This window comes from Scardinius erythrophthalmus (genome assembly GCF_964197995.2).
Source record: "Scardinius erythrophthalmus genome assembly, chromosome: 8".
Taxonomy (NCBI): Eukaryota; Metazoa; Chordata; class Actinopteri; order Cypriniformes; family Leuciscidae; genus Scardinius; species Scardinius erythrophthalmus.
In genome coordinates, this window is record NC_138228.1 from 43,293,591 (window position 1) to 43,305,547 (window position 11,957).

The following is an 11,957-nucleotide window of genomic DNA, read 5'->3' on the forward strand; positions in this document are numbered from 1 at the left end:
TGCAGGTGGAGTGGAAACCAGAGTGGAGAACGGATGATGAAGTTGATCAACGGAGAAGGCAGATGGCAGATCAGAATGAAGACGAGTATCTCAGGTCGGTAGATCAAGTAAGTAACAGGTAGTGAGTCTTGTGCGTCCATGACAAGACCAGACACTGAACAGAAGGTGAAGGGTTGTATATAAAGGGAGTGAATGATGAGGTGCAGGTATGGTGAATCAGTATTCTGGGGAGAGTGAACGAGTGGGCGGAGTGTGCAGATCTGGTGGATCCCTGACACCTACCCTCATATCAATATTAAATTTATTTCTAGAGCACAGTTCCAGTAGGATTGAATGTGAGATTGAATAAGTGCACTCAATAACGTCCACAATGGTTTCGGACACCCAAATGGCTTTTTCCTCAAATAGTGCCCTATTTAAAGTTTTTTGGCTTTTAGTATGAATATTTTAGCCTCACTGTTATCTATAAGCTAGTATGCTCCAAAACAATGACAAAATTCGCATTTAGATGACCAAACCCAACGTTGAAAATGAAAATCAGGTTGATGACGTTGGATTCTGACATCAACCTGATTTTCATTTTCACGTTGATGTCAACCCGACTTTAATTTCCAACCAAAATGCAACCCCTGCAACCAAAATCATGCCCTGACTGATATTACTACTTTCTACTCAAGGACCATAGAAATGTAGTGGAGTAAAAAGTATGATATTTGTCTTTCAAATGTAGTGAAGTTAAAGTAAAAAGTTTCCAGAAAAAATAATACTCAAGTAAAGTACAGATTCTCAAAAAGTATACTTTAGTACAGTATACTCAAGTAAATGTACTTTGTTACTGTCACAAAAACACATACATTACATACAGACATGGACTGTAACTTTGTTGTTTGTATTGTTGCATTGTAGGCAATAACCAAGAGAAAACCATTTCACTATATTGCAACACATGACAAATAATGTGACATTGAACCTATGTTTGTTTGCTTCTCGAAACAAAGCTTGCATTGTTCTCTTTGTATCAGTTTATTCTGGACATTGCTTCATTGATTTCCCTTTGCTCCAGCTGGTACAGTGGCCACAGCTTTAAATACTGCTCCTCTCCTAATAACAGCCAGTGCAATTGCGTTGTATGATTTTATTTTTTATTTATTTTTAATTTAAGGTAAGACTTCTAGTTTGGCTTATATGTAATTTGTACATATGTGTTGTTATCGGTAGTGTATGTTATTTAATTAAAGGCTCATTGCTCAGTGTTCTAATAACATTACTAGTACTAACCCTTGTTAAAAGCAAACATTTTAAAAGAGTAGGACTTATTAGAGAAATAATATGCTTTAAAATTATATGAATTAAATGCAATGTTTTCAGACACTTAATTGCATGTTATTTACAATTAAGGTAAAATGTATAGTTGAAATTTATATTAAATCCAATCAGTTGAACTTAAGTACATCTTTATGTGTAATTTCATTATTATTTCTGTTGTCTTTGTGTTAAATGGTAAACTACAATATACTTTATAAATTTAAAACATACATTTCTATTGAAACTTGTGTCATGTATTGAAATATATTTGTAATTACACTTTTGAATTTATGTTTCAACAAATTATGGTGTTGTCGTTTTCATATCCAGTGTAAACATAGGTACGGTATTTTTAAAATATTCTTTAAAAAATATATTCTTTAAAACATATTTTTTCTAGAAAAAAATCTTCTTCTTGTTCTTTTTCAGAGAATGTCAAAAAGAGAGGGACTCAGGGCAGACTCGACCCACTTCACTTTAGGGGGAGCACCGTTTCTGATCCTGGGAGGCTCCATTCATTACTTCCGGGTCCACAGGGCACACTGGAGAGACCGGCTGCTGAAACTGAAGGCCTGTGGTCTCAATACTCTCACTACGTAAGACCATGACAGGTGTTCAAGGACAGTTTATTTTCCCTCTCAAAATCATCTTGAAGAGTCTTATTCGTTCTGTCTGTCAGGTATGTGCCATGGAATCTGCATGAACCAGAAAGAGGAGTTTATCTCTTTCAGGAGCAGCTGGATATGGAGTAAGTGATGCATCTTTTTCTTTTCTTTTTTTTTTGGGTGGGGTTTATACTTTATATTAAGTGTCTTTAACTTCTGTGAACCTACATTTAGATTAATAATTTGCTACAATGCACTTATTGTGCACAATATTTTTTACATTGTACTTATATTTAATACCTGCATGTAATTACAGCTCTAATTAATAATCTATAATTACACTGTTGATCCTTCCCTTACATCTTAACCCACCCTTAAACCTAACCATACCACCAAACCTGTAGCTCACTGTACCCGTCCCGAATCCAACCTCACTGCCAGAATTTTTGGGGGGTTTTGTACCGAAGAATTTTTGTTTTGATGTATGTACATAGTAGTTAAAGACACCAAATGTGACCTATAAGAACTTTAAGAATAAGAAGAAAATATTAGTGACAAAGTTTGGCTTAGAGATGTTTAGAGATTGGCTTTGAAAACTCTCACAGCCATATATGAGCCACAGTGATGCTTGCCTCAGCAATAAACATTTAATGTTCTGTTTTCACCAGTGTACTCATCATCAGTTTATCAAACTCTTTTGTTTGTTTAAAGGGAGTACATTCGTCTCGCAGGGGAATTAGGCCTCTGGGTGATTCTGCGTCCAGGGCCATATATATGTGCTGAGTGGGATTTGGGCGGTTTACCAAGGTTAGTTATTTGTGTGTGTGTGTGTGTGTGTGTGTGTGTGTGTGTCTGTGTGTGTGTGTGTGTGTGTGTGTGTGTGTCTGGTGAATGTGTGTTCATCTTTTCTTGTTTGCTTTAGTCTTTGGTACTGTTCTCATGCTTGTCAAAAATGACCGCATTTGTTTTATTTCAGTGAAATACTATATGTTTATGTATGCAGTATAATATATTTATATTATATGTATGCAGTAGTTATAATCCATTTATTAGTATGGACCTGAAATTTTCCATTTTAACAGTCATAAATCTTTAATGCTTTGGAGCACAGTCTTAAGTTTTGTCACGGTTACCGTTGGTTTCTGCACTACATTACCCAAGATTCCCTCTAGAACACCTGCACTCACTCTCAGGATCATTAATCACCCGCACCTGTTCCCAATCATTAACCTCATCAGTCAACGCATAAAACATTCCCTGTGATTTCAGTCTGGGTCAAGCCTCCAACAGGAACAGACCATAATCCGTTGTCTCCGTTTCCTCTGACACATCCAGACTTCAAGCTGTAATGTATACTTACCTGAAACACTCACCTTTTTGTCATTGTTGTGCTGTCTTCAGAAATCCTGTCTGAGTCCATGCTGCCTGAGATCCTGTGTTCCTTTGAGTTTCCAGTGTTTCAACTGAGTTTGTTTGATTGCCGATCTGCATCTGAAAGAGAAGAGACAAAGATTACTGAACTGAGATTGCTTGACGTCAACTTATCCAAAGTGAAAGTGCTTACCTGCTTTTCACCCCACAACGAGTTTCCTTCACGACTTCTGCACTTAAATTGAGTGAATACTCACCTCGCACTCTGATCATCTGTAAATAAAGCTGTGTTTGATTCACTTACCTCTGTCTCCTGGTCTGTATCCTGACAGAAGGCTTGACCGTACTGCAATGGATCCAACACAGCCCGCAGACCGCGCTTCCGCGAATACCAATGAATTCACTATGTTTGACCAGAATGGTAGAACTTTGGAGGAATTTGCTAAAGTTTACCTTAACCTTTACCAGGCTGGGAACTGGGATGAGGAATTCCTTCAACAGGAGTTCTGGACCGGATTGAATGATCCACTCGCCCAGATGCTGCTGCTGGATGATCTCGAACTACCTCTCATCAAACTCATTGACCGCACGCTGTGGGTGTGTGGTTCATCACTCACTGTGGAAGACATCCAGTCTGATCTCCACGTCCAATCTGCTTCCCTCATCAACGCAACAAAACCCAGGCATCCAGTCAGCCCAAACCTGCCCGAAAAGGTAACGGTCCTTCACCGCTCCGGACCCATAGCGGAGATCACCTGGCCTAGGTCACGAAAGCTGGTTTCAAACAGTGCTGATCTGACGTCCAAGTTATTTGACCCCGCTTTAATGTCAGTCCGGGGAGCTCGCAGATCTGCTCTACGTTTCACCAAATCCACCAAACCAGTCCTCTGCCCAGTCAAGCCTGCACTTCACGCCAGTCCAGCCGAGCCTGCGCTTCACGCCAGTCCAGCCGAGACTGAGAGCGTCATGCCCGCCGAGACTGAGAGCGTCATGCCCCCAGAGCCAGTTGTCGGCCCAGATGAGCCGAGTCCAGTTCCGAGTCCAGTTCCGAGTCCAGTTCCGAGTCCAGTTCCGAGTCCAGTTCCGAGTCCAGTTCCGAGTCCAGTTCCGAGTCCAGTTCCGAGTCCAGTTCCGAGTCCAGTTCCGAGTCCAGTTCCGAGTCCAGTTCCGAGTCCAGTTCCGAGTCCAGTTCCGAGTCCAGTTCCGAGTCCAGTTCCGAGTCCAGTTCCGAGTCCAGTTCCGAGTCCAGTTCCGAGTCCAGTTCCGAGTCCAGTTCCGAGTCCAGTTCCGAGTCCAGTTCCCGAGCAAGAGCCAGTCCTCGAGCAAGAGCCAGAGCCAGTCCTCGAGCAAGAGCCAGAGCCAGTCCTCGAGCAAGAGCCAGAGCCAGTCCTCGAGCAAGAGCCAGAGCCAGTCCTCGAGCAAGAGCCAGAGCCAGTCCTCGAGCAAGAGCCAGAGCCAGTCCTCGAGCAAGAGCCAGAGCCAGTCCTCGAGCAAGAGCCAGAGCCAGTCCTCGAGCAAGAGCCAGAGCCAGTCCTCGAGCAAGAGCCAGAGCCAGTCCTCGAGCAAGAGCCAGAGCCAGTCCTCGAGCAAGAGCCAGAGCCAGTCCTCGAGCAAGAGCCAGAGCCAGTCCTCGAGCAAGAGCCAGAGCCAGTTGTCGGCCCAGATGAGCCGAGTCCAGTTCCGAGTCCAGTTCCGGAGCAAGAGCCAGTCTTCAAGCAAGAGCCAGAGCCAGAGCCAGCCTACGAGCAAGAGCCAGTGCCAGTCTTCCCAAAAGCTCTTTCTTCGCCGCTGGTCTCACCCAGCTTAAAGCCCTCTTCGCCGCTGATCCTGCACAGCCCCGAGCTGCCTTCGTCGCTGGTCCTATCCAGCCTAGAGCTGCTTTCTCCCCCTGCCTCATCTAGCCATGTATCAAAACCTGACAAGTTCTCCATTAAAATTTTGGGGGGGCGCAGTATACCTGCTAGGGGGACCGCGGAGGTCTTTACGACAAGGTTCCCAGTGTCACCATGGCAACCTGAAAAAATATCTCCACCATGGCCACCTGAAGAAATATCTCCACCATGGCCACCTGAAGAAATATCTCCACCATGGCCACCCGAAGGGTCCTCACCACCATGGCCACCCGAAGGGTCCTCACCACCATGGCCACCCGAAGGGTCCTCACCACCATGGCCACCCGAAGGGTCCTCACCACCATGGCCACCCGAAGGGTCACCTCTGCCCTGTACTCCCGAGGGTCCGACAGCTCCGCCCTGGACACCCGAGGGTCCGACAGCTCCGCCCTGGTCCCCTGACCAGCCTGCTCCGCCTGGACCGTCCTGGAATCTAGGATGCCCACCCTCCCACCCCTTTGGATGTTATACGGCGCGAGGACGCGCCTTCGGAGAGGGGGGGGTACTGTCACGGTTACCGTTGGTTTCTGCACTACATTACCCAAGATTCCCTCTAGAACACCTGCACTCACTCTCAGGATCATTAATCACCCGCACCTGTTCCCAATCATTAACCTCATCAGTCAACGCATAAAACATTCCCTGTGATTTCAGTCTGGGTCAAGCCTCCAACAGGAACAGACCATAATCCGTTGTCTCCGTTTCCTCTGACACATCCAGACTTCAAGCTGTAATGTATACTTACCTGAAACACTCACCTTTTTGTCATTGTTGTGCTGTCTTCAGAAATCCTGTCTGAGTCCATGCTGCCTGAGATCCTGTGTTCCTTTGAGTTTCCAGTGTTTCAACTGAGTTTGTTTGATTGCCGATCTGCATCTGAAAGAGAAGAGACAAAGATTACTGAACTGAGATTGCTTGACGTCAACTTATCCAAAGTGAAAGTGCTTACCTGCTTTTCACCCCACAACGAGTTTCCTTCACGACTTCTGCACTTAAATTGAGTGAATACTCACCTCGCACTCTGATCATCTGTAAATAAAGCTGTGTTTGATTCACTTACCTCTGTCTCCTGGTCTGTATCCTGACAAGTTTGGTCTCTTTTAAAAAAAAAAAGAAAACTCTTGGCAGATTATTGCTGAAGTGAAAAAAGTTTCAAAAATTAACTTGAAAAAAGTTGAAATATTAAATATTTTATAAAATTCATATATGAAATATGTGTAATATATTTGTCAAACACACTTTACTCTAAAACTGTGAGAAAATCAAAACCATAAATCTAAACAAGTTGTGTTCCAAATTTGAGGCTGATATCTCAGAAAATGAGCTTTCAGTAAGAATTTGTTTGTGCACAGTACTAAACGTTTAACAATACAAATGTGACAATTTTTTCAGGACCATTTAACCTTTTCGTGAATTAATGTCCATGATTTTTTTTGTGTGTTCACACAACAAGTGCCAAAACCTTTACCAAGTTCCGTAGCATTTTGATGAAGTAAAAAACAAACAACAACAAAAAACGACAGTTTTGAAAAAGGAATAAAAAAGAACAGCACCAGAGGTTTAATATCACAGGTTTGTGTTAGTAATACTTTTTTTTTATCTTGTTTTAATTAGCTGGATGCTGCAAGATAAGAAAATGAAACTAAGAACGACCTACTCTGGTTTCACAAGTGCTGTGAACTCGTACTTTGATAATCTGATTCCGAGAATCACACCCCTCCAGGTGCCTTTTTTTCACCTGTTTTTATTTGTTGAAAATTATTAAATAAATGTAATTGTTAATTATTGTATTGAAACTGCCTCCATTTCTCTCCATGCAGTTTAAGAATGGAGGCCCTGTTATTGCTGTTCAAGTAGAGAATGAATATGGTTTATATGCGAAGGATGAGAAATACCTGTCGTTCATCAAAGAGGTATGGGGCCCTATCTTGCACCCAGCGCAATTGACTTTGTACACAGAAGCATGTATCATTCCTATTTTGCACCCGCGCATAGTGGACTTTTCCCTCCACAGACAAACATCAGTAAATTAGGAAATTAACTTGAGCTCCCGGGGGCGGTTCAGCGAAAAGAGGAGCCGTGTTCCGGTGCAAATGTTCCCTGGTGCTATTTTGCAGGTTTAGAAAACAATTCCGCCTCTGACCAGGAAAAACCTAGTCTAAAGTCAGTGGCGCGTTGCGCATGTTATTCATATGCTATTTTAGGGGCGCATGCTTGGCCATAATCAATGTAGCGTGTGCACTTTGCTTATCTCATCTACACACAGACGCAGCAGTTTTCATTTTTAGAAAACCATAAATTATTACAAGGAAAAATATTAACACACGAGGGAAATCATTGTCCATGAAGATGTGAAAAAATAGGCATAAATACAGATCGTTAAAATAGGGCCCATGGAATGAAATGAAATCATTATCTTTTACTCTGCAATATAGTAATCCATTTCTTTTATGCATAAAGTTTGTTCTGAAAATCAACAGGCATTACTGTCCCGGGGAATCTCTGAGTTTCTTATGACATCAGATAGCCATGAAGGGTTAAAATATGGAGGGGTGGATGGAGGTAACGCTTATATATCCATTTATTTATTGAGTGTTCTCATTGCTTTTTAATAATGTGATATTCATAATCAATGCGATATGTTGTTTACTCTACTGTTCATTAGTTTGGGGTCAGAGAGATTCTTCTTGACAGAAGTCTCTTATGTTCACCAAGTCTGCATTTATTTTAGCAAAAATATTATATATATAAAAAAAAATTCTATTGTAATATATTTTAAAATGTAATTAATTTATGTGATGCAAAGCTGAATTTTCAGCATCATTACTCCAGTCTTAAGTGTCACATGATCCTTCAGAAATGTGATTTGGTGCTCAAGAAACATTTCTAATTACTATCAACGTTGGAAACAGTTGTGCTGCTTAATATTTCTGTGGAAACCCGTATTAGATGTATTTTCAGTATATTTAATGAATATAAAGTTCAAAAGAACAGTTTATTTGAAATTGATTTTTGAACTATTTTGAACAATTTAATGCATCCTTGCTGATGAATTTATTTAAAAAAGAAATCTTACTGACCCTAAACCTTAAACAGTGGTGTGGTGTAGGGTAAGTAAAGTTCCTCTTCCACAGATTAAATTGAATTGTTCTCACTTCTTCTAAAAGTCTTGCAGACAGTGAACCTGCAGAGACTGTCAGATGGTGTACAGCAGTTAGCAGAAATGCAGGTCAGTATTTTACAATGTTTCACATTTTGAATTGTATTCGTCAATTTACTTTGTTAAAATGGCTGTATCTGCATTTAAATCTGCTATAATTACAGTTGAAGTAAAACCTCCTATACTTTATGAAGATTATGTATGATATGAAAATATGGCTTAATGAACAATGAAATACCTACAAATAGTACTTGATTATATAAAATACTAAATAACCTACAACCTATAAGCAGCACAAAAGAGATCTGAACATGTCTGAGAGCATTTTCTGTGCCGCAGCCGAAGAAGCCGCTGATGGTGATGGAGTATTGGTCCGGGTGGTTTGATGTCTGGGGAGAACCTCATCATGTTTTCTCTGCGCAAGGTATAGGATCTGCCTCATCAAAGTGGGCATGTCGACAACAAACCACCTAGAATAAGCACTGCCTTTAAATCTCTATCTACTGTAAAGTAAACTTACTTTTTGCATGAGACAATGCAATATGTATAAATGTGTGAAAAAATGTACTACTTGCAGTGCATGATCCATTTTCTCTTGTCAGTATATACTTTACTGTGTGAAAAATTCTCTCTGTTTTGACACTTAGGGCCCTATTTTAATGATCTGAAATGCAAGTATCAAGCGCGAAATGCAAGTAACTTTGTGGGCGGGTCTTGGGCGCTGTTGCTATTATACCGGCAGGATAAATGACTCTTGCGCCCGACGCAAATCTAAAATGGGTTGGTCTGAAGTAGCTACATTATTCATAGGTGTGGTTTGGGCATAACGTGAAATAAACCAATCAGAGTGACATCTCACATTCCCTTTAAGAGCAGGCGCGCTTGTTCCAGGGCGGATTGCTATTATAACAGCAGATTTGCCAGGCGCACGCCAGGAGCGGTTCACAGCCGAAGAGAGCGACGTTCTCGTCAGGGCCGTAAAACACAGAGAAGTGACATTGGGGATGGAGAAACCCACCTAAATTAGCTTCGGTTAAACAGGCTAATGATAATTTGGGGTAATAATGTATGGTTTTCTAAAAAGGAGAACTGCTGCGCCTGTGTGTAGATGAGATAAGCAAACTGCATGCGCGTTGTGCACACGCTACATTGATTATGGCCAAGCATGCGCCTTTAAAATAGCAGATGAATAACATGCGCAACGCGAAACAATTCCGCAAATTGACAAAACAATTCCGCCACTGACCAGGAAAAACCTAGTCTAAAGTCAGTGGCGGAATTGTTTTCTGAAACTGCAAAATAGCACCAGGGAACGTTTGCGCCGGAACACGCCTCCTCTTTGCACTGAACCGCCCACGGGAGCGCAAGTTCATTTCCTAATTTACCGATGTGCGTCTGTGGAGGGAAAAGTCCGCTGTGCGCGGGTGCAAAACAGGAATGATACACGCGTCTGTGTACAAAGTCAATTGCGCTGGGTGCAAGATAGGGCCCATAATGTGTCTGCTTTTTTTCTGTTATGACAGAAATGATCTCTATAGTGCGAGAGCTTCTGGATCGTGGCATCTCCATAAATATTTACATGTTTCATGGAGGAACCAACTTTGGATTCATGAACGGCGCAGTTTACCCGGACACCTACAAACCAGAGACGAGCAGCTACGGTACTGTAGTTTTAATATTCATGTCCACAGGGACAATTATAATGTACATATTAAAGGGATAGTTCACCCAAAATGAAAATTCTGTCAAAATTCTGTTATTTATATATAAATAACACATTTTTCTTAAATATATACATGCATGTGTGTGTGTTTATATATACAAAATAATTATACAGTCTACACACATATATTATGTAAACACAAACTTTTATTTTGGATGTGATTAATCGTTTCACAGCCCTAGAGTAAATGATGACAACATTTTCATTTTTGGGGGAATTTTCCCTTTAAAGCAGCATAACTGTTTTCAATGTTGATAATCATACATGTTTCTTGAGCACCAAATCAGCATATTATAATGATTTCTGAAGGATCATGTGACACATGTAATTTTAAATGTAATTTCATGTAATTTTAAATGTTTTTTAAAATTATAATATTTCACAATATAACTGTTTTTACTGTATTTTTGATCAAATAAATGTAGCCTTGGTAAGCATAAGAGACTTCTTTCAAAAGTCTAAAAAATCTTACTGTCCCTAAACATTTGAAGGGTATTGTAACTGTGTTTGTAAAGTGATTGGCACTTAAACATAGTCTCTTTTAGATTTTGATGCTCCATTGACTGAGAGCGGTGATTATACAACCAAGTATCATCTCTTGAGAAACCTGCTGAGGACCTACAACAGTACGTTTCTACACTGTGGGCCCTGATTTACATAATCTGCTATTTGAAAATGTATTTATGGAGCTGAATCTCTCCATCCCTCTCTGCTTGTCTCTTAATCTCGGTCTGTCTCTATCTATGACAGAGGAGCCGATATCAGAGCCGCCAGCTGTGCAGAGCAGAAGAGCATATGAGCCAGTGGTTGTTTCTCATTACATTTCTCTATGGGAGAGTCTTCAGTGTGCAGAAACAGTAAGAACAATGTATCATATCACACTATTACATTCTTTCTTCTACTTCTTTACTTTCCTTAAAGGGATAGTTTACCCAAAAATGAAAATTCTGTCATCATTTACTCACCCTCATGTCCAAAACCCACAAGACTTTCGTTCATCATCGGAACACAAATGCATTTTTTAAATATTGTCTCATATTTTTTGTCCCTCCATTGGAAATTCACATATCCAAAGTAATTTTCAAGCTTCAAAAAGTTTATAAAGACATTGCAAACATAATCCATATGAATTGAGAAGTTTAAACCAAGTCTTTTGAAGAGAAACTTTATATGATGAACAGATTCACATAAACATTGATCAGTGTACTATATTTATACAGAGCTCATTAAATATGTTAAACAGAAGCAAAACTGTGCGTACTTGGTACGTGAGCACAAACCTCATTGGTTTTCGCACATCAAGCATGCGCATGACCATTTGAGCTTCAATTTACCCAGTTTACATAGTTTTAGGCCTACCATTAAATATACTAGCCTGGTAAGTTTAAAATCATTGGTTACCCGTAAGCCAATCACATAACGTTTGGTTATGGCGTGTGTTATGCGCATGCTCAGCCGCATCTAACTTCCACTGTAAACACATGTATGATGCGAAAACAAAACCATCGAGCGAAATACCGGAGTGAACATGGCTGTGAACGACTTTTGCAGATTATGTGAAGTAAATCTACGCATCCACGGTACAATCAGCGTCCATGTCACGGCTCTCAGCCCGCCCTCTGTTCGTTGATTGGCCGGCTGTTTTCAGGCCGGCAGAAAACGGGGAAAACGGTCGCTATCATAGTCAGGCTATAAATATACTGTTTCACTAGGAAATGTTATATTAGGAAAGAAAAGTGGTTTTGCATATGCTGCTTCATGTTGTAGGAAAAAAACTAGAAAGAGGAGAACATCTTTGGCAAGAAATGTCCCTAAAAATGACTAAACACTATTTGTCCAATAGCATTTCCGAGCTGATGATCCTGTCAGCATGGAGAACCTTCCTGCAAACCACAACAATG

General features: G+C 40.9%; 1 protein-coding gene across 1 annotated transcript in view; it reads left to right on the forward strand.

Annotated features, from left to right (window-relative positions):
* Nucleotides 1–1,737: 1,737 nt before the first annotated feature.
* The window catches only part of LOC308694394 (beta-galactosidase-1-like protein 2), a gene marked incomplete at both ends in the record, with an annotated part of 12,986 nt that continues 2,766 nt past the window's right edge, over nt 1,738–11,957 (forward strand). Inside the window, 12 exons of the mRNA XM_081371898.1 lie at nt 1,738–1,901; nt 1,985–2,053; nt 2,622–2,717; nt 6,788–6,896; nt 6,994–7,086; nt 7,654–7,735; nt 8,341–8,402; nt 8,673–8,757; nt 9,857–9,994; nt 10,602–10,682; nt 10,807–10,913; nt 11,900–11,955. Of these exons, the coding sequence (XP_081228024.1) occupies nt 1,738–1,901; nt 1,985–2,053; nt 2,622–2,717; nt 6,788–6,896; nt 6,994–7,086; nt 7,654–7,735; nt 8,341–8,402; nt 8,673–8,757; nt 9,857–9,994; nt 10,602–10,682; nt 10,807–10,913; nt 11,900–11,955 (1,142 nt within the window). The remainder of the gene's footprint in view (nt 1,902–1,984; nt 2,054–2,621; nt 2,718–6,787; nt 6,897–6,993; nt 7,087–7,653; nt 7,736–8,340; nt 8,403–8,672; nt 8,758–9,856; nt 9,995–10,601; nt 10,683–10,806; nt 10,914–11,899; nt 11,956–11,957) is intronic.